The sequence below is a fragment of the Pempheris klunzingeri genome, chromosome 7 (genome assembly GCF_042242105.1).
Source record: "Pempheris klunzingeri isolate RE-2024b chromosome 7, fPemKlu1.hap1, whole genome shotgun sequence".
Lineage (NCBI taxonomy): Eukaryota > Metazoa > Chordata > Actinopteri > Acropomatiformes > Pempheridae > Pempheris > Pempheris klunzingeri.
The window spans coordinates 23,054,782-23,076,856 of NC_092018.1; the positions used below are offsets into that span (position 1 = coordinate 23,054,782).

At 42.9% G+C, this 22,075-nt stretch overlaps 3 protein-coding genes across 3 annotated transcripts; all 3 read left to right on the top strand.

The window, feature by feature from the left end:
* The first annotated feature begins 288 nt into the window (after window positions 1–288).
* Window positions 289–8,572, top strand: LOC139203911 (ectonucleoside triphosphate diphosphohydrolase 2-like). The gene is made up of 9 exons (XM_070833819.1): window positions 289–386; window positions 1,738–1,855; window positions 2,675–2,825; window positions 2,987–3,146; window positions 5,396–5,623; window positions 5,871–6,140; window positions 7,628–7,747; window positions 7,929–8,063; window positions 8,216–8,572. The coding sequence occupies exons 1-9, from the start codon at window positions 384–386 to the stop codon at window positions 8,420–8,422; spliced, it is 1,392 nt and encodes a 463-aa protein (XP_070689920.1). The 5' UTR covers window positions 289–383; the 3' UTR covers window positions 8,423–8,572.
* A 770-nt stretch (window positions 8,573–9,342) lies between these two features.
* Window positions 9,343–17,564, top strand: nelfb (negative elongation factor complex member B). Its single transcript, XM_070833778.1, has 13 exons — window positions 9,343–9,559; window positions 10,792–10,952; window positions 11,048–11,147; window positions 12,092–12,322; window positions 12,430–12,615; window positions 12,719–12,831; window positions 12,915–13,017; window positions 13,674–13,769; window positions 13,943–14,085; window positions 15,474–15,580; window positions 15,703–15,844; window positions 16,022–16,130; window positions 17,072–17,564. The coding sequence occupies exons 1-13, from the start codon at window positions 9,458–9,460 to the stop codon at window positions 17,228–17,230; spliced, it is 1,752 nt and encodes a 583-aa protein (XP_070689879.1). The 5' UTR covers window positions 9,343–9,457; the 3' UTR covers window positions 17,231–17,564.
* A 2,623-nt stretch (window positions 17,565–20,187) lies between these two features.
* On the top strand, window positions 20,188–21,504 carry LOC139204481 (P2Y purinoceptor 2). The gene has a single exon (XM_070834515.1). It carries the CDS (start codon window positions 20,188–20,190, stop codon window positions 21,187–21,189), a length of 1,002 nt encoding a protein of 333 aa, XP_070690616.1. The 3' UTR covers window positions 21,190–21,504.
* The last annotated feature ends 571 nt before the right edge of the window (window positions 21,505–22,075 follow it).

The following is a 22,075-nucleotide window of genomic DNA, read 5'->3' on the forward strand; positions in this document are numbered from 1 at the left end:
TCATTCATGTCTTATTGACACTCATCTTCTGAGTGACCTCAGCGGTGTGTGTGTGTGTGTGTGTGTGTGAGAGAGAGAGGGTGCGTGCGTGTGAGGGTGCGTGCGTGTGAGGGTGCGTGTTGGAGTGAGGGGAAGTCCGTGCAAATGATGAATCAAAAGCTCAGACCAAACCCACTAGAGGATGCACGCCCTTTATTTCTGTGGCTTTTCTTACCGACGATGAAGTGCTGGTGCGCTTTTACGCGGAGTGCGCAGAGGAGGCACCCAGCATGGCTCCGAGCTGCACCGGGACCACCACTGCTGTTCTGCTGCTGACACTGGCAGCAATCGGGATTGTGCTGCTGGTCCTTCCGGCTGAAGAAACTGAGAGGCCTCGGGAAAACATGGTAATGAAAAGAATTAGTGTGTATGTCATACTTGGTGCATCCAAAAGGTTTTTTGGACGAATGCCCGTTAGTTCTTATTGTTAGTTGGATAGTCCTCTTGCTGAAAATAAAGGTGTTGTTTCAAAATAATTTAATTTTACTGATATTTCTCAATAGTAATATTTCCATGTGTGCCTGCTGGGTCATTTTGAGTCTGTTCTCCTGTCTGACTTTTTCACAGTGACAGTCTTTTTTTTTCCTCGTCCTAATTGTATACTTCTTATACTTCATCATCAGCAGTTGCAATAGAATTGCTCATTACATAAATATTTACATCACAAAGACATCTCTTACTTGCACCTCAGTGCTTTGCCTCATGTATCATTTGCAGTTGAACACATTAGAAGTTCCGAGGTTGGCACAGTTGACCCAATTTAATACTGTGCTTTATTTTAACCAGCTGTGCATTTCCAAAAAGCTGTTGCGTAAAGATTCTACTTAAATGGTCACAGTCTGAGACTCATATGTCCTGATCGGAACTTGCTCAGCCATCAGTTTGTGTGTCAGCTAAATGCTCAAAAGCAAAATGACAGCTCATCAGCCAACATGCAGGAGGTGCCAACCTCAAAGGTCAACAGATGTTTGCAGAAGGAAGAGATGCAGCGCACGCAAGAGAACACAACATAGAGAGAATGAGACAAAAAGAAAAAAAAAAGAAGGGGTCTGTGTGTTTTATTTCACATTCTGTCTGAGAACGTATTCATGCGCTCTTCCTTTTTGTTAATGTCACAGACACTTCAGAGGGAACATGAATTCATCTCATTCTGCCATGAGCTGCCTTTGCCTTTTGCCTTATGAATAGCACTTGAATAAAACGTGATGCTTTGAAGCGGTCATTGCAAAAGAGCACACAAAGGGAGATAAAGTCAGCTTGGCTGAATGGGACACCACAATGCATAATCAGTCAGTAAACCTGCAGGGCTCCTTTTTAGTCTTGTGACAAGAAATGTGTTGGCAAAATTGGTACTAACGAAAAGGTGTTTCACAGCAGGTCTAATGCTTTTGCCAGATCCTGTCAATACCACAGTTACAGTAAGTGCAGACTAAAGAGAGCAACCACAGAGTGGTTACAACTGCTAATGCAAATATCTCAGTAAATAAAATGAGCACAGAAGATAACATTTCAGAGCAGTTTTGAACTGGTGTGGTCAGTGAACCTGTGTTATGAGAGGTGCACTGAGTCATTTTAGGTGATGCATCAGCACCACAATATATTGGGGCAGTGTGATACTTCATATTTAGAGCAGCATTATTAATAGCAAAACGTAGCTGCTGTTTGTTCTGACATTTCATTTGATTTTGCCTGTTTCAGTATGGAATAGTTCTGGACGCGGGCTCATCCCACACCTCCATGTACGTCTACAAATGGCCGGCTGACAAGCAAAATGGCACTGGTATTGTTACCCAGCACAGCGAGTGTCATGCAATAGGTGAGACGGGACCCTGTGGGTGAGACAGGGCTGGCATCACCGCTTTTAAGTAAGGTTTGCCTGGTGGAGGTTTTAAAGGCTAACACTGACAGCAAGATGTGGGTAGTCAAGTCACCTGAACCCACCAAGGAACTACAAGTATTCAATACAGTAAACTTTATTTACTGTATTTATTTAATCAAATTACAAAAAAGAAATACATTTTTTATTTGACCTCTTGTGGTATCTACCCATGCAGAAAATTTGAGTTAAAATTTCTTTGGTTTTGAGGTTTCCATCTCTGAAACGTATCCTTCATCACAGTATGGTACAGGTCATTTCACCGGGTACCTTCCATTGCAAATCTCCAAGATATATTTTTCAAAACCTGGTCAGGTAAACTAAAAGTACACCTATAGTGAAGTTATCTGCATGGCTAGAGTACCACAAGACTTAAGTGGCAAAAGGGGAGGTTTTTTTTTCATTTGCCTGAACCGACCCTTTAACCCCAGAACACCCTGGTGGTAAAGACACCCCCACAATGACATCTTATAGAAACTTATCCAATGACTTTATTAGAAGTTCACAGAAGCAAGGTCAACACGTTATGTCTTGTGTAAGACGTTAGTTCCTAATTGGTCCACTTCCTCACCAGACAGTTTGTGCCATCCTGCCAAATGTTCCTCTTCTTGCCTTGGTTTGTTTTCAGAGTTTCCATAGAAACAACCACTAGAGCCTTTATCTCAGAGGGGCATCATTTAAAAGAGGAAGTAAGGCATCAGTTTGGAGAAGGTCAGCCTAAGTTCTTTGTAAGTGGAACTAGTTTCTCTTTCTGTCAAGGTGGAGGGATATCCAGCTATGCAGGTGTACGTGGTGGTGCGGCAGGAAGTCTGGAGGCCTGTCTGGAACAAGCTAAAAAGGATATCCCCAAATTCAGACACCATCAAACTCCACTTTATCTGGGAGCGACGGCGGGCATGAGGCTCTTGAAGTCAGTTGAAATTCCCATTAAGATCAAGACTAAGATTAAGATTAAGACATTACACCAGCGTTACTACCACTCCTTATCAGTTATGCATGAATACATTAAATGGATCTTAAAGGATTTAACATTGTTTCATTCCCAATTGAACTCTTCCCACCTTTTAATAGCCTAGTCAATGCCACTGAGTCTCGGCTGATACTGAGGGAGGTGGAAAACAAACTGCGGTCTTACCCTTTCAAATTCAAAGAGGCAACCATCCTGAGTGGACAGGAGGAGGGGGTGTACGGCTGGGTCACAGTCAACTACTTACTGGAAAACTTCGTCAAGGTGAGTTCTGACTCTCTCTGTTTTAAAACGTTGTCCTTTCTGCACAACACGTAGACAGTCACAGAGGAAAGAATGCTCCCTGAAGTGCTCAGACATCGTCACAACGAACCCGCTGTGGACTGGAATTGAAATCTGACTTTGGTAATACCTAGTGGTAGTGTCAACACAGACTGAAAGATGCAGTGATTATATGCTAGACTAAAAAGCGCCCCACATGTATCACAACAGAGGAAGTAGCCACTGTACAGTTACCAGGACGTGCAGATCCAAGGAGCAAAAGGGAGAATGTTTCTGCTTTTCAGGACTGTCAGCTCAGCAGTGGTAAATAGGACAGTGCTGTATGATGCACGTCAACTCTGTGATGCACGTCAGGATGTCGTCGTCATCATATGAGGCGGGTGTGAGTTACCCTGAGGAAAGATGAACGTGTTTATAGCTGCTTCTAACTTAGCCAAACTTGCAGTATATGCAAGTAGTCAAGTGTCCACTTGTATGACATATTTCTGGTAATTAGCAGTGCCCATGAAGACCGCAAGCATGCAAATACTTGTGCTCAGTCAATCTTACGTCTTCTGCAGTTATAAGGAGAAGAACATTTTCTCAAAATGATTGATAGAGGGATATGATACTCAATGTTCGTTAGATACAGTTGCGATCAGAATGAATCAACCCCCACTGCAAATTAGATGTATTGGCAAAATTTACAAACTTTTCAGCTGTGTTCAATGAACAAGTCGAACAAGAACAATTGAAATAGACTTAGACTTTTCTTTATTGATTCCCCACAGGGGGAAATTCAACATGTTACAGCAGCAACAAGTAATAGAAAAAAAGAAAGAATATAGAAAACAACAGTAGAAAATAAGCAATAGTAAATCAATATATGTTGTAATGATAAATAAATATTTACACTATGGACATAAATGTACAAGTATGGACAGGAATATGAAATGAATGGAATGATATGAATGAAACACAGTGCCAATTAGCAACTATGTAGTAACTATGGACTGTTCCTCAGTGTATTAACATCAGCCAGTGATGCTGCTGTTGAAGAGTCTGATGGCAGAAATAGCTCAAAACAACTGTTATTACAGGTGGTTTCTCCACATCCAACACAAAATATTACTTTTAATGAGAACTGCAGTCTCAAAATTATTCAACCCCCTGAATAGAATCCCTCATAAGAGCACTCAATTGTAAATCAGGTGTTTAATTAATTCATTAACTCATTAATTAATCAAGGGCCTCATTATTATTATCTAAATAAGCCACAGAGGTTTTGGGATTCTTTTTCTGTAGAGCAGTGAAACAAACCTGGAATTTCTTTGGTCTGTGGATCAGAGGTGTGTCTGGAGGAGGAAGGATGAGGCATCTGCTGAAAAGAACCCCCTGCCTACAGTGAAGCATGGCGGTGGCTCTGTGATGCTCTGGGGCTGCTTTACTTCTTCTGGTACTAAAAACCGTCAGGATTTGGAGGGGAAGATGGATTCAAGCAAGTATCAGGAAATCCTAGGAGATCAGGCCGTCTGTGAGGAAGCTGAAGCTTGGCCGTCATTGGACCAACAGGACAGTGATCCCAAACACACCTCACAGTCCACCAAGGATTGGCCTCAGGAAAAGTCCTGGAAGATAGTAGAGTGGCCGTCACAGTCTCCTGACTTGAATTCCACGGAAAATCTCTGGTGGGATTTTAAGAAGGTGGTTGCAGCACACAAACCCAAGAACATTAGAGAGCTGGAGGGTATTGACCATGAGGAATAGACTCAGGTTCCTCAGGAAAGCTGTCAGAAGCTGGTGTCTGGCTGTGCATCACATTTGCAGCAGGTCATAAGGACTGCTCTAAAAGACTAAAGATGCTTGTCAAGAAGGGGGTGAATCATTTTGAGACCGCAGCAGTCACTGATAGTGACAGATTGTTTGTGACAGTTTAATTTGGAGAAACCACCTGTGATATTAGTTGTGTTGAGCTATTTCAAATGTTCTTGTTTGAGTTGTTCAATGAACACTGCTGAAAGTTTGTACATTTTGCATGCAAAGTGATTCCTGAAATGAACTGATTGTTAGTATTAAGTTAGTGGAGGTTGCCTACACACTTGCCTAGCTACCTATGAGCATGTGAACACCCACTGAGGTGTTCAGGACCAAAAGTGTGGGTATTAGGACAGACAAATTGTTTCTGGCTGGTTGTTTTTCTCCGATAAACTCTGTGTCTCTCATGTCTTGAATTGTCCTTCCTTGTCCATCAGTATAGTTTTGCCGGACGTTGGCTGAATCCAGACAGGGAGACCATTGGAGCTTTGGATTTAGGCGGGGCTTCCACTCAGATTACTTTTGAGACTTCAGAGGAGGTGGAGGACAAGGACAATGTGATGGAGCTTGAGCTTTACAGACAAACCTACCGACTCTACACCCAGAGCTTCCTGTGCTATGGCCAAGATCAGTTCCTGAGGAAACTGCTGGCTCATTTTATCACGGTACAGTTCAAAAAATGAGTATGGACAACAGTCACATATGGATGTTGTTAAGAAACATTAACATTTTCATGATTTCTTTCTTCTTGACCAACTGAGAGGATAAGGATGATCCTGGGGTGTAAACTACGGTTAAATTATTGCCAGTTTATTTGGAATTATATGTAGTAAAGGTATCTGTCATGTGATGCAACTGCTTTTCATATTCACCAAAAGAATGTTTCGCTTTTATCTGTTTTACCTCTTTAAGACTCAACATGTGAAGCCCCAAGTGTCCCATCCCTGCTATCCCCAACGGTTTAACACATCTGTGAAGTTGGCTGACGTCTTTGACTCTCCGTGCACTAAGAAGTACAGACCGGTGCAGTTTAATCCCCAGATGTCTGTGTCAGTAGTGGGCACAGGAGACTATCAGACCTGCCTGGACAACATAAAAAAGATGTTCTCCTTCCACAGCTGCTCTTACTCCAAGTGCTCATTTGATGGCATCTTCCAGCCCAGTGTGAGAGGAAACTTCATGGTGAGGCAGCCTTTCAGAAAGAGACAGCAACATGCAGCTACATATCAGTACAGCTGAAGGGGCCAAAGTTCCAAAAGAGAGCAGAACAGTTTTTACTCAGAGAGCAAAGATATTTTACATTCACGCTGGTTCCATTCTTTGCCTTTTTGAATATCTCCATTTTACATCAGCGTAAACATTTTTGCTGGTTGAATATTGTTAGAAGTGCAATACTTGCCTATTCTCCACATCATACTGTCTACCTAAATTAAAACACTTGGCATACATAATAACACACTACTTCCTGGAAAATAGCTTTTCATGTGTTTTTAGCTGTTTATGCGTGAAGGTTGCACATCCAATTTCTTCAAGGGATTTGGCTCTCGTTCCTTGTGAGCTTGAATGCATTTATTGTAGGTCACTTTGAACATGGGGTGACTGGAATGTAAGAATGGAACAGAATGCAGAAATCTAAAGGAACTTACAAATGTGTCCTTCATAGGTGAAAGTATTTTGTATGTCACACAGTGTTTGCTGTTAGACTGAATTTCAGCCTAAACAGTAAGGTGGTGCTCAGCTTTCAGTTATTGCCAGGGATTAAGTAAAAGTAGCAATAACTCAAACTAGAAACACTGTGTTACAAGCAAAGGTCCTGTATTCCAAATCTTACTGAAATAAAAATCCAAAAGTATTAGCATGAAAATATACTTGCAGCTGATAAAGTTGGGTATAACTCTATATACTGCTGGGCAGCTTGACCTCTAATAATACGTCATCGTATACTATTTGATTAGTTATAATTTGTATTAATCCAAATATGCAAAGTAATTAGTAGCTAAAGCTATCAAATAAATACAGTGGAGTAGAAAGTACAACATTCCCCTCTGTACTGCAGTGGAGTAGAAGTACAACGTAGATACTTGTGCTCAGTCAATCTTACGTCTACTGCAGTTATAAGGAGAAGAACATTTTCTCAAAATGATTGATAGAGGGATGGGTTGATGGGACTGCAAATTAGATGTATTGGCAAAATTTACAAACTTTTCAGCTGTGTTCAATGAACAAGTCGAACAAGAACAATTGAAATAGACTTAGACTTTTCTTTATTGATGGGCTTTATTGATGGAATTCAACATGTTACAGCAGCAACAAGTAATAGAAAAAAAGAACGAATATAGAAAACAACAGTAGAAAATAAGCAATAGTAAATCAATATATGTTGTAATGATAAATAAATATTTACACTATGGACATAAATGTACAAGTATGGACAGGAATATGAAATGAATGGAATGATATGAATGAAACACAGTGCCAATTAGCAACTATGTAGTAACTATGGACTGTTCCTCAGTGTATTAACATCAGCCAGTGATGAGCCAGATACTCAACTAAAGTACAAGCACCTCAGAATTATATTTAGTAAGTTAAGTGCTGCTTAACTTTTTGTCTGAAAACTAGCTCGGGAAGAGTGTGGGACTGACTGAGCGCCCCCTTCTTGTCCACAGGCATTCTCTGCCTTCTTCTTCACTCACAGCTACATCAACCGCCTCACCAACATCTCTATCACGTCCCCCAGTCGACTGAAGGAGGCAATCCGACTCGTCTGCAACATGACCATGTCTGAGGTACTCTCGGCTGTCTGAGCCGAACCCCTCATCAAATAAAGATTCTAAGACATGGTCATGTCTTAAAGCAAAAAGCCATGTGTGATTGAAGGATGTCTACAGCGATGGCAGACAATATCAACAGGATTGAGATTTGAACAACTAGATCAAAAATCTTAACCCATTATATTTCCACACACAGATGACGAAAAAGACAAAGCAGTCAGAGAAATACATGAAAAATGTCTGCGCCGTCTCCAATTTCGTCCAAGTCCTCTTGACGCAGGGCTACGGCTTCGATGAGCACTCCCTCCCTTCCATCTCTTTTCAGAAAAAGGTCAGGAATAAAGCAAATACTCTGAACATTTTTGTTCATATCATCTACTGGGATTTCAGTCTGTGTTCAGCCACTGTCTGAAATTCCTAAAATCAGGGAGCTAAACCATGGTGTGCTGTGGTTTCAGTGGTTCCCTTCTTGTGTTTTTGCAGGCAGGGGGAGCATCTGTGGGCTGGGCTTTGGGGTGCATGCTGAGTCTGAGCGGTATAGTACCAGCAGAGAAACCTGGAATAATGAAGGCTCTGCCCTCAGGACCCTGGACTGCCATTCTCTTCCTCTTCATCGCCCTGCTCCTCTTTGCAATGGGAAGCCTAGTGGTGCTCAACAGTAAGTGCGAAAGTGAAGAAGGCATGGTTTAAGAGCAACATGTCCCCGTCCAGTTCATCTTCCTTACAGAGTATACACACGTCCGTCCAAAACTTTCAGTGTCTGTAGCAGCAGTAAAATATGTCCTGCACACTTTTCTTTGTATATTCGCAAACTTTCTGCACATTTGTGCAGACTCATGTCAGTGTGTTTAAAATTAAACCACAGAATAAACTATGTTTCAGATACATTATGTATTCTGACATTCATTTGCAATGACCACATCGTGGCAATACTTTCTCTGTTTTCTGCTAGTTGGGACAGAAACAGCCCATATGGGCTTCAGAAGAGGCCCAAGGCACCATTAGCTGACCATTTACCAACAAATCATGAATGAATGAATGAATGAATGAATAAGTACATAAATAAATGTTCCAACGATCTAATGAGTAATCAGCTTCGGTCAGTCTAATGAGCTGAATAAATCTGTCACATCTAAGTCTTATACGACCTGTTACGGTGGCTTAATCTTTCTGGGCTTCCATTTTATAATGTCTCTGCAGTATTCACTGGGGCTACAGGTTTTACAGATTATGTTGGCAAACTGTGTCAATACTTTTGTTCTTCAGTGGCAAAGTGACTTATTTATTTATTCACCAGTAAAAGCAATGATTACATGTGCTTATAGTCATCTGAAGCCACAAAAACAGCGTCCGTGGAGTCCTGTTTGTGATCATTATCATTTAGAAACACGTTTCTAATTCACATTCATGAGTGACACGTTCAAAGGTTTGGATTTAGCCATTACAGCAGGCCAGCAGCTGTCAAACTCACCACCGAAGAACAAGACGCGTTTCATGAGCCCTCTGCTTCCGGCGGAGCGTGAATGGATCACGGAACCTTTTCTTCTCTGGTGTTTCCGACGGGCTGTTTATGAAGTTGCACACAGGACGTCTGCTTTGACGAAAAAGAGCGTAGTGTGTTACTGTGTTTGGTTGCAAGCGATTGTCTTTCCGGCTGCATGCTCACATGTTATAATACTTTACTCTCCCCTAAATCTTCAAGTTGATGATTAGACAGAGAGGGAAATGTTCGCGGGGCTGCCTGAGCTCGGGATATCCAACGGAGAGGATCTTAAAGAGACTCTCACCAACTGCACAGAGCCTCTGAAAGCCATCGACCAGTTTCAGGTAACGCTGCAGCACATAGCTGCTAATTGTACCGGTCTGCAGTCCGACCCTTGTTGTTTGCACACTTCACAGACGGGCTGCTCCAAACGGTGTACGGCTGACGCTCCATTTTCTACAGGTGCTCCGTAGCGTCTAAGCTAGCTGCCGCGCGCGAGCTGCTCATCCAGCGACGGTTAGCAAAGATGAAAGACAGATGAACTCTGCTTCACGGTGCTGCGCGTTCTCAGTAGTCTGGGAAGCACATTTAAGTACTGGTGCCGCTCGTATTTGGGGATTTTGCGAGCTAATAGTCGCATTATAAATGCAGACCGGTAACGACAGCCTGCTCTCGGTTACGTTTCCTGAAAATTCGCTGTTTCACCTGCGCGAGCTCGTCGGTGCGTGGATGTAGGCAGAGCGGAGCGACCCGCTGCGGGCAGGATGGGGTGTGTTCAGCAGGCTAAAGCTAAAGCTAAAGCCAACCCCAGTCTGAGCCACAGGAAAAGAAGTGGCTTCACTCAAGAATATTAGCCGCACGCACTTGAAAGTCTTTCACGTCGTTATTGGCTCTTTTGTCATGAAATTATTGCGCATGGAGATAAAAAAAATAAATAAATAAATAAAAAAAATTAAAAAAAAGGCAAAGTTAAAAGACAGTATGTACAGAGATGTAGTTAACTGTACTAACCTTCCAAACAGATGCTCTTTAGTAAGGTGTGCTTTCTGTCATCACTTTTACTGTCTATCTTTTTTTGCTTTTTCCTAATATGCTTATTAATTCATTAACTATTGCAACCAAAATGGCAAACACATGCAAGAAGACCACCTAAAAAACACGCAGCCGCTCCTATAATCTACAGGTGGTAAACAGTGTGTGTGTGTGTGTGTGTTAAGTTCCTTCTTCCTAAATAGATAAGTGTGCTTCTGTCCTGGCTAACATGTTAGGTGACTTATTACACATTCACCATGTGAGCTGCAAGCAAAGACGTATGAAGGGCGTGTGGTGTTTAAATAGATAAATGAAAATTCATTTGATTCTTTTGAAATGAGCCAGGGAGACTGCATGAAGCAGTTTTTAAGTATAGGAACCATTTATATGCAGCATTTCCTGGAAGATTTGACAGTTTTTATGAAATGTTTTAAAGTTTTATATCAGCTAATGCACGTAAGCAGAAGAACATTTATTCGGTGAGCTCTGAACCGACCAGTTACAGCTTGGAACTGACACACCGATGATTGTTTGATGACCGCAGATGGAAAATGGCATCCTGCTGCCAACCCTCCAGTCTGCTCTTCCCTTCCTCGACCTCCATGGAACGCCTCGGCTGGAGTTCCACCAGTCTGTCTTTGATGAACTTCGAGAGAAGCTGATGGAGCGAGTCGCCACCATAGCGGAGGGCAAGGAGGACGACCGGTGTGTCATTGGTTGTTTTTGCCTTGGAATGATGTTCTCTGAAGGAACCAGCCAGGATGCCATTGTGCTTTGTGTTCTTACAATCTACTTTACAGGTATGGGAAGCTGGAAGAGCTGCTGGAGAAGAGCTTTCCTCTCGTCAAAATGCCGTCCATTCAACCAGTAGTAATGCAGGTGCTGAAGCATCTACCCAAGGTAAGTGTTTTAGGGCTAGTTCCTGCAGCGGTGCCTCCATCACAGGCTTTGTTTGTACACATGTACGCTCTTAGACAGTAAAGTACATTTAGAACATAAAACCCCCCATACAAGACTGAACACGTGTGATTCTTCTTCATGGTTCGATGGGACCCTCCTCCTGAGCGACGTTTCACAAAAGGTCCTGCTCACAGAAAAAAATCTTTATCCACTGAAGGGGTCATTTCACACAGTTCTCTTTACCTACATGCAACTCCGTCTGTCGTCTGCATTCGGCTGCGTGTTCTCATCTGCATCGAGCCCATCAGCGGGAGTGGCTGTTAAAGTAGTGCAGAGTTGTGCAAACCATAAGCATCTCTGTGATGTTGCACAGTTTCAGTTTGGTGCTGAGCTGAGCTTCATTCCCTCACCCATAATCAAAAGAGTCTTTTAAAAGTTCACTACCATTGTATTTCTAACACTGAAGCAATGGGGTGCATTACCCGCAGCAGCTGACTTACTGTAAGCTTTGTGAATTACTGTTAGACCTAAGATTTAGTAGTCTTAAAGTTGGGACTGATGCATTCCACCTTAATTCAAACAGTTAGCCTTCAGTTTATCCATTGGGCATCACACACACTGAAAAGTGTCACTCAGTATAATGTTAAGTAAATGTTAGGGTTCTCATTAAGATTTTTATATGTTTTATTGAGGCTTGTGGTGGAATAACACATTGCAAACACTCGGGATTACCACTCTGTACCATCTGTATCTTGTTATTCTGTCCTGTTGATCGAGCTAGATGAAAGTTGATAGGACCCTCTGGGAACAAATGACTACTTTAAACCAAATTCCATTTGGTCTCCACCAAGTTTCATATTTATATTGGTCTTTAGAGTCAGAATCCTAAAATTGGGTTAGCAACAGGTGAAAAACTAAGCTTCAGGCTGTACTCTTTCCCACAGGTGCCAGAGAAGAAACTGAAGATGGTGATGGCCGACAAGGAACTGTACAAGGTGTGTGCCGTGGAGGTGAAAAGGCAGATCTGGCAGGACAACCAGGCTTTGTTTGGGGATGAAGTGTCACCCCTCCTAAAGCAGTACATTGTAGAGAAGGAAGCAGCTCTGTTCAGCAGCGACCTTTCCATCCTGCACAATTTCTTCAGCCCTTCTCCCAAAACACGGCGCCAAGGCGAGGTGAGTCCCGCTCATCGCATTAGATGTCAAATAAACACTGGCCTTTTTTGAGACATGACTCCCTGTGCGAGATGATGCTTCGTTGTTGAGCTTCTCTGTGGTTGCAGGTGGTCCTAAAGCTGACCCAGATGATCGGGAAGAATGTGAAGCTGTACGACATGGTGCTGCAGTTTTTACGAACACTCTTCCTGCGGACGCGGAACGTCCACTACTGCACGCTGAGGGCAGAGCTGCTGATGTCTCTTCACGATCTGGACATCAGTGAGATCTGCTCCGTAGACCCCTGCCATAAGGTAAGGACACAAACAGTGAGGGGAGGTCGGTCTCTCCACACTATCGTACCACTGCGCTTACCTTTGTGTTACACAATTTTCTTTTTTGTGTTTCTGTTGTCAGTTCACTTGGTGTTTAGACGCATGCATCCGGGAGAAGTTTGTGGACGGCAAGCGAGCCAGAGAGCTGCAAGGTTTCCTGGATGGAGTGAAGAAAGGGCAAGAGCAAGTCCTCGGGTAACAGATGACACAACAGTTTAAGTTGATGAATGGAGCTGTTCACCTCTGATGAATTAATGGAGAGTGTCTGTGCATTCCAGAGACCTGTCCATGATCCTTTGTGACCCGTTCGCCTGTAACACCCTGGTCCTGAGTATCATGAGGAACCTGCAAGAGCTGCTGAGTCAGGACGCTTTACCCAGGGTGAGCATACTGCCCATGGGGATGCAAGTGACATGATGCACAATCATGCCGACGGTGTCATCGACTGATCGACAGTCGGTTGTGTTGATGCAGCAGGAGACTTGGAAAACAGTGTAGCCAGAAAAGAACTGAAGGAGATTGCCAGCAGGAAAACATGGATGTGTGTCCGGGACACACACACACACTGTGTTTTGATGAGTAACATTAAAAGGAAGCGCATATGTAATGATTTACAAGACAGCCTCTCAGGGCACATTTAAATATCAAATGTGAATGTGGATAAAATGATCAAACAGTGTCATAAAGAAATAAATGCGGCTCTGTAGTGAATAATAAAGACTAGTTGTGGTTGCGTGACCCAGCAACACTGCTCAGCCGTGTCACATAATCACTTTAAAGATATTCAATCAAGGATAATATCAACTCATTAATTGACTTATTGCTTTACCACTGGACTTACTACACTGTAAGAGACATTAATACTCCTCTTATAGAACATTAACTATTCTAGATCTGTGTTGCGTTACTGGATTATTTTCACCGACACACCCTGTGAGTGTTAAGAGTGTTTCCACCATAATTAAACGTGTTGTCACGATAGAGCTCCCCATTCTGGATCAACAGAATGCCGAGTCATGGTGTCTGTTTGTGAACAGGACAGTCCAGACCTGATGCTGCTGCTGAGGATGCTGTCGCTGGGCCAGGGAGCATGGGACATGATTGACAGCCAGGTCTTTAAAGAGCCTCGATTGGTGCGTACGGTATCTCACTCCAGGTCACGTTGTAAAGTAACTACTAAAATACAGTCTGTGTGTATACTTCAACACGGAGTCATTTGTGGTTCACCCTGTAATGGGTAGAGGGTGAAGGGCATTGCATTAAAACCTGTTGAAATAAATTGGACTTCTTGTGTTTCTGCTCGCAGGATTTGGAGGTGGTGACTCGCTTCCTGCCCGCCATGATGTCAGTGGTTGTTGACGATCACACCTTCAATGTAGAACAGAAGCTTCCCAGTGAGGAGAAGAGTTCGCTGTCATACCCCACCACCCTGCCAGACGCCTTCAACAGGTGAAGAGCATCAGGAGGAGGAGGAGGAGGAGGAGGAGGAGGAGGAGGAGGAGGAGGAGGAGGAGGAGGAGGAGGAGGAGGAGGAGGAGGAGGAGGAGGAGGAGGAGGAGGAGGAGGAGGAGGGACATGATATATGAAATTCTCATGGAAAGTTGCTTATGTCAGTGGCAGCACTGGGTCAGGAGATGAGTGGGTCAGCATGTTATCATCACATCCGTTTCTCTCATCTGTCATCAGGAAGAGATCAGTGACAAAAGGACAGAGTCAATAAGAAGGCACAGTGGTGTAATGTTAGTGTCCACTGTGCCCTGATGCAAATGATGTGGCTTTTTATCTACTGTCTGCAGCTCTCTCGTATCTGATTTAATGTATGCATTAGTTTATTCTGCATGACAGAACCCAATTTCCCTATGCTCACTTTTACAGTCAAGGTGCGTAAACAAGTTAGTCGCTTATTATGATGGAAGTTGCACATGAATTGATAAATATTTTCATAATTTGGTTTTAAGTTTTGTAATTTCTCATGTGAGAATCCTAATTGTTCTCTGGCTCCAGCTTCTGAAATATATATAACATATTGCAGAACAGCAACCCACATGATCGGGGAAATCCTAGAGGTGACTAGTAGCAATTATGGGCTTCCTGCTGCATTTTAAGCAGCTCATAACACAGATGAATATTGAGAAAGGGCAGCAACAAACCTCCTCTTAAACAACTTATAGTCACTGTCTACTCAAGTCAAACCACATCAGTGGTCTTTCTGATGGACGTTACAGTGACGAGCATCACAAGAAATACAGGAAGACTAATTCCATCAGAAGCCTGTACAGACTTCACGTTGTGTCTATGCCTCTTTCCTCATGTAAGGAGGGAGGGACACAACCAAACATGATTCACTTAACATGTTCCATGGATCTCCGTAGAAACACTCAAGGAGCTTGGTAGCTTAGTTTGCTAATAAGGCGTAGGAATATTGATTTCTTGTAGTATTATTGTGGTATTTGACTGATGGGGTTCATTTTTATCAGGGCTGATGGGGTTAATACATAATGGAACTGGTCTTTAGCTGAAGCCAGGATATGTTCTTTATGTTTTACTTTTATTTTTTCTTCTGGCACACTCAGTTTCTATTGGATATCGACCATCTTATCTCGTATTAAGCACATAAAGTGTGTGACTGGCTGTGGCGTACCAACCTCACACATTTAATGTGAGCATGTTCATAAGATGACTTATCTGGGTCATAGCAGGACATTCAAGGCATGTTCTTCCTTCTCACTGCGACACGTTTTAGGTCACACCAGACATTTCAGAGGACTGTTTCAACTGAGCTTCTCTTTGTTGCCCCCCCCCCCCCCCCCCCCCCCCCCCCCCCCCCCCCCCCGCAGGTACCTCCAGGACAACAGGGTGGCCTGTGAAATGGGTCTCTACTACGTCCTCCACATTGCCAAATTGAGGAACAAGAATGCCTTACAGAGGTTGCTGCCTGCCCTGGGTGAGTGTCACTCCCCCCCTGAATTTTGTGTCATGGGGTCAGTGGCAAGAAAAACTCTGTTTTAAAGTAGGAGCTGCAGGACTTGTCAGAATAAGAGTTGGATCTCCTCTGTTGCCCCACAGTGGAGACCTACAATGACATGGCCTTCGGGGACATCTTCCTGCACCTGCTGACGGGACACCTGACCCTGCTGTCTGATGAGTTTGGATCAGAAGACTTTTGCTCAGTTGTATTTGATGGCTTCCTTCTGACTTCCTTTTCCAGGTAGGCTGATTTAAGCAGATCCCAACAGCATGCCCACACTCCATAAATGGACTGCACCCTAACTAGTGTGTGAACATGATGGCATCCTCACTGCTAAGGACCCTCCAACACTGTTCTTATTACCCTGACCTCAAACATCTGTGCCTGTCTCCTGATTTCTGTCTGAATATTTTCTAGTAAGGAGAACGTCCACAGACACACCCTCCGGATGTTGCTGCACCTCCACCACAAAGTGCTACCATCATGCATGGAAACCTTGCTGAAAACTCTTGAACCTCCAAAACAGGTTGGTTTCATTTACTCAGCTTTAGATTTGGGCCAGAGTTGTAATGGCCACTAGAATCAGCAAGAGGTCTCTCTCTATCCTGCAGTCCCACAGTGACATTTTGGTAAGCTTATAATCACATCATCGTTCTCATCACATAAAAGCACCTCGTTATCATCGGCACAGTTATTTCCTCCCTGGGAAAGGTTCTTGTTGTTCAGCACATGAACTGGAGTTGGGGACGTACTAACACCAGGGTTCTGCTGGTTAACACACATGGTAGCGGATGGATCGGGCAGATTGGATCGCATGAGCAGCCACAATCAACTTTTTGTTTTTCATTCATTTTAAGTAATTACTTCTGCCAAGCATCAACTTATGATTTTGCCTGTTTTAAATTAATTAAAAAACCAAAAATAATCTTTACTAATGATTACTTTTCTAGTCCTTTATAATAATTTTAAACATCTGTAGCGCTCTGACCCTCTAACATCTGAGCAGCAGCAGCAGACAGACAGAAGTGTAACAGTATTCTGTAACGGTCTTATTAAATACTCATATATAGTCTGTATCAGTGAGCACCCACATGTAAGTACTTGTACGTGGTACATGTCATATACACAGTGGTACATATTTACAGAAATATTGGGCCGGTTGATATGACCGAAATATCATCGTGATTCTAATGAAGCTACTTATCGATGACATGGCAGATATTTTCCGACTCCCATATGAAATCACCACACTGAACCAGTAAACTGGATTCCATTACATGACACTTAAATGTGCAAAACCACAACTTTCTCACAATCAATGAAGTAGACTAACTGGTAACAAAAAAAAAAGACATGATTCTGCCATTGATGAACCCTTTTAAACAGAGCAGTTGTATCTATGGGAAAAATCAGTTTGTCTGCGCTGGATGTACTGACGCTGTGATGCTGTGATCCTGGTGACCACAGAGCAGCGAGCCGGTGAAGGAGCTGTACACCCAGCTGACGGAGAAGCTGGAGGCCCAAAAGAAGAGCCCTCCACTCCCAGATGAAACTCCATCCCTGGATCTAGGGCTGCACCCTGTGACTGTCCCCACCACCGCCTCCACCCCAACCACGCCTCTTTGAGATGCTGCACAAGCCGAGAGGAAAGCAGAGGCCTCTGTCGTTGACTGACTGTAAATACAGCCACCAGTTGGCTCAAGGATTTGGACTGGACTTTTTACATTGTTCTTGTTGATGTGATTTTTTTTTTTTTTTTTCTTTTATGTAGGTTTATTTTCTCTAGATGTTTGTCTCTGAGAGGGACAGTGTAGTCCAGCAGCCAACTGGGAGGGGTCATTACTTTTCTAAACTTTGTGCTCTTGCATTATTGTCCAAATATAGAGTATTTTCATATATTGTTGGCCTATCAGTGTGGTATATTTGAATTCTCAGTAGTGCAACAAACCTGTAAATAAATGGTTATTTAGAAAAGCATAGTGGCGGTGTTGTGTTTTAGGAAAAGTGACAAATTGCAGTGCCGCATCTTGTGCAACACTATAACACTTCTGCTGAGAAGGTGTCATTTGCTGACAACCACTTGACTAAAACTGAAAAAAAAGTGGTATCTTTAGACCACAGTTGGTACCTCCCCTGGTAGCTGCACATGTAGGCAGTGTGAAAGAGAAGCACCTCAGTAGGTTTCGCTGAGCTCAACATACTGAGGACAACTCAACGCTGGTAAGAGCTTTCAGATGGCCCATAGATGAAGTTCTAAAAACCCATCATTTTATCTACCATATCATTAAGCAAGGGTCTTTATGTACAGTGTGTTTTTATTAACATGTTCGCAGACCCTAAAAGTGTCTTGATGTTACTTGTATATACATTGAATATACAAAGGAAAAACGTGAATGTAGTATTTTACATCATTGTGTTGATATATGCTCTTACTACAGTATATTTGACTTGAGTTAGTAAATATTTCCTTGAGTGTGTCAACATTCAAGATGCACGTAAGAGAAACCAATGCTGAATGTTTTATCTGTGAATATCTCAGTTCCTTGACGATACTGACAGCAGGAAGTGGTGGATGCAGGAGGCGTCCACTATGTGGGCCAAAAATGTCAATCAACTCCTCTACAGGACAGATTGAATTACACTATATGGACAAAAGTATTTGGCTACACCTGTGAATTATTGAATTCAGGTGTTTCAATCAGACCCCTTGCCACAGGTGTATAAAGTCAAGCACAGACATGCAGTCTCCGTTTGCAAACATTTGTGATGCAAAATGGGTGGTTCTGAAGAGCTCAGTGACTTACTAGTGCGATAGGACGCCACCTCTGCAATAAGACGGTTTGTGGAATTTCATCCCTGCTGGATATTCCACGATCAACTGTAAGCGATATTATTAGAAAGTAGAAGCATTTAGGAACATCAGCCACGTAGAATCACAGAGCGGGGTCAGTGGATGCTGAGGTCCACCGTGTGCAGAAATCGCCAACTTTCTGCAGAGTCAATAGCTACGGACCTCCAAACTTCACGTTGCCAGGAGAACAGTACGTGCCTGACTGCATTGTGCCAAGGTGGAGGGGAGGATTATGGTGTGGGGTTGTTTTTCAGGGGTTGGGCTTGGCCCCTTAGTTCCAGTGAAAGAGACTCTTGATGCTTCAGCATACCAAGACATTTTGGACAATTCCATGCTCCCAACTTTGTGGGAACAGTTTGGGGATGGACCCTTCCTGTTCCAACATGACTGCGCACCAGCGCACAAAGCAAGGTCCATAAAGACGTGGATGAGAGAGTTTGGTGTGGAACAACTTGACTGGCCTGCACAGAGTCCTGACCTCAACCCGATAGAACACCTTTGGGATGAATAAGAGCGGAGACTGAGAGCCAGGCCTCACTTTGAGGAAGTCACGCAAAAGATTGTGTTCCGCATGTACTCATAGACTTGTGAGGCAAACATGCTCTACTGTGGTTCCTTAACAACACAGTGAACAGGAAATTATTTCACTGATCCTAACGCCCACATCCACCAAACACATAACACATGACACAACATGGCATGACATATGACATCACCTTTTCAATTGATCCGGTGAATTTGTTCGCAAACAACTGCATATTTACACAGCAGTCATGTTTCTAGCCACCTGGCAAATTTAAGTTTAATATTCACTCTCCTTTGGGCCTCCACCTCCCTCTTCCTGAGGGAAATGTCTGTCTCTGAAGTTGCAAAAGGACCCACTATGTTCACCAGCTAGTTTCTAACCGTATCTGTCTGCTGTTCCCTGCGGAGAGTGTCATGTGCAATGTGCTTTTAAAACTTCTTTGTTGAGAACAGCTGCCTGCTTTGGCCGAAGGCGATGCTTTGAGAGCAGTGCAATCAAAGCAGTAAGCATTTCCCAAAATACAGCTCTCTCTCTGTCAGCTTAGTAAATGTCCAAACGGTATGTAGCACAGACTTCATGTTAAAATGTGTGCACTTTTCAAGCTCAGCTGAGATAACCCTGATGACACCACCACCACCATCATTATTATATCATCACCAGAGTTATTTTCTTTTTAACTACTGTATACAGCAATCCACTAAAGCCAACATAAATATAAGAATCACTTTTTAAATAGAAAATAAGACACTCAAAACTCATTTTAAATTGGATTCAAATCATCATTATTTTGTATTTCTACTGATGAAATGTCTGGCAACATGTATGTCATCAGTCAAAATCAACTGTACACCACACTCCAAATTCTTCCTGGACACAGAGCACAGACTCTAAAGCTCTAAAAAGAGAGAGCCTTGTGTGTAATAACTTTGATCTGTACATTTTTTTTTGGTTTGTGTGATTTTTAATTCCATTTTATTAATTTTATATTATAATATGTAAATAATAATAATACATTATATATATTTCTTTAATGATGCATTATTTTTGTGTACCTCGAGCGTATGACGCAGTGTTATTGTTGGTGGAGTGCTAAACCTCTTGTGAACTCCATTTTGTAAATAAAGTTGCATTTGTAGTATTTGGTTTTGATGCGTGCAATTCTGTTCTTTTCCCACTGGTGTAGGAAACAAGAAGATCTTTGAGAAGATGGAGCCTCTGGTGGTTTCTTCACAGCTTGGTAACCGCAGCAATGACTCTGGATCTTGCCTTGGGGAGACCCAGCACGTGTCCATCACTGTCCTCCTGTGCCTGGTCTTCTTCCTGGGCTTCCTCCTCAACACCTTCAGTCTCTGGGTCTTCTGCTGCCGGTGTCCCTGCTGGACCTCTGGAACAACACTGCAGTTCCACCTGGCCCTCAGCGACGCCATTGCCACCCCGGTCACTCCTATGATGGCAGTGTACTTCACCATGGGGAACGACTGGACCTTCGGTTGGTTCCTGTGCCAAGTCAAGATTGCCCTGCTCAGTGCACATTTTTATGGCAGCACCATATTCCTCACCCTCATCAGTATCCATCGGTACACTGTCGTGGTGCGCTTCAACAGAAGCTCCCGCATGAAACGGAACGAGTTTGTCAGGAAGCTGTGCGCAGGAGTTTGGTCTTTGCTACTGCTCCAGGCTCTGATCTATGCTTTCATGCTTCCTCCAAGTAAAGAGGGCGGTAACAGTCAATGCCTCTCCATCCATCAGAAGAACCTGACAGATGCCTATTTTGTCATTAACTTCATCCTCTTCATCTTCGGGTTTCTACTCCCTTTGCTGGTGTCGGCCATTTGCTACAGTCGTCTGGCAAGCACCTTGACTCGCCTCAACATCAGCACAGCTAAAGGTCTGAAAGTCAAGGTGAAGTCCCAGAGGATGATAGGTGTGTGTCTGCTGATATTCGGGCTGTGCTTCCTGCCACTGAATGTGGTAAGAACCGTGGCAGTGGTTCTAAAGAAGTACTACCCGTGGCAATGCCACGTTCTTCTGCACATCGAGACAGCGTATTATGCCACCTGGATTTTAGCAGGAATCAACAGCTGCCTGGATCCACTGCTGTACTGTTTTGGTTCACAAAAATTTCGAGATGCATTCCAGTCCATCAGGATCAGGAAGCAGGGAGACGGCGTGGACAAAAGTGACTCAGAAATAACAGCAAATCAGTGAAATGGAGTCATGCACGTTAACTGGGTGTAACAAATACTGGAGGTCCGGGATTCAGCGTTGGTGGAAAGACCATGTTTAGATTAAGTGATGGTGAACTCTCCTTTACAAATGATGCAAACTAAATTCTTGGCTGGTTAACAGTGCAAGCCTGGTGCAGAAGGTTTCCCTGCATGTTTTACAGACTAAATTGTTTAGTTGTAAGGTTAGGGGGAATATTAATTTATTAGGTTTTGGCTATGTTATTATTTTGTGATTATACTGGATAGCGGGTCAGGGTTATTAAGCTAATCGACTCACCTGTTCAGTTTTTGGATTTTGGAGTTTTTTGACTGTTTAGTATTATCTGCTTGCACTGTTGATGTATGTCTGCTTGGAAAGCTGCTGTGCTATTGTAATTTCCTGTTAAGGATTATTAAAGTATCTATCTATCTTCAAGCAGTGTAATAAGACATTAAATGACGCAAAATGAAAATACTTTTTAAATGTTCATATTATTCTTACCAAGTTCTTGGGTAAAACAAGTCATTTTGAGTTTGTTTTTTTTCTCTTTTTACAATTATAATTTTGTACAAGTCCCTAAAATTGCCGTCCACCCTGTCATCATGGGGTAATTGCCCCATTAAGAAACTAACTGACTGACATCACCACCCTAATTTGTCTTTGCAAGGCAAGTACAGTGCTGCAAGTACAGTGAGTATCTACACTTATATTTCCTCATTTTCACCTCATTATATTTTTAGTTAGATGTGGTCAAGCAGAACATGTCCACCCTGTCAGAGTAAAAGATGACTCACAGAAACAATTCACAGAAATTCTAAATATATTTTAACAGCATGTAGTCCACTTCAACAATCAATCACTTTGCTAGCTGATGGTCCACCATGTG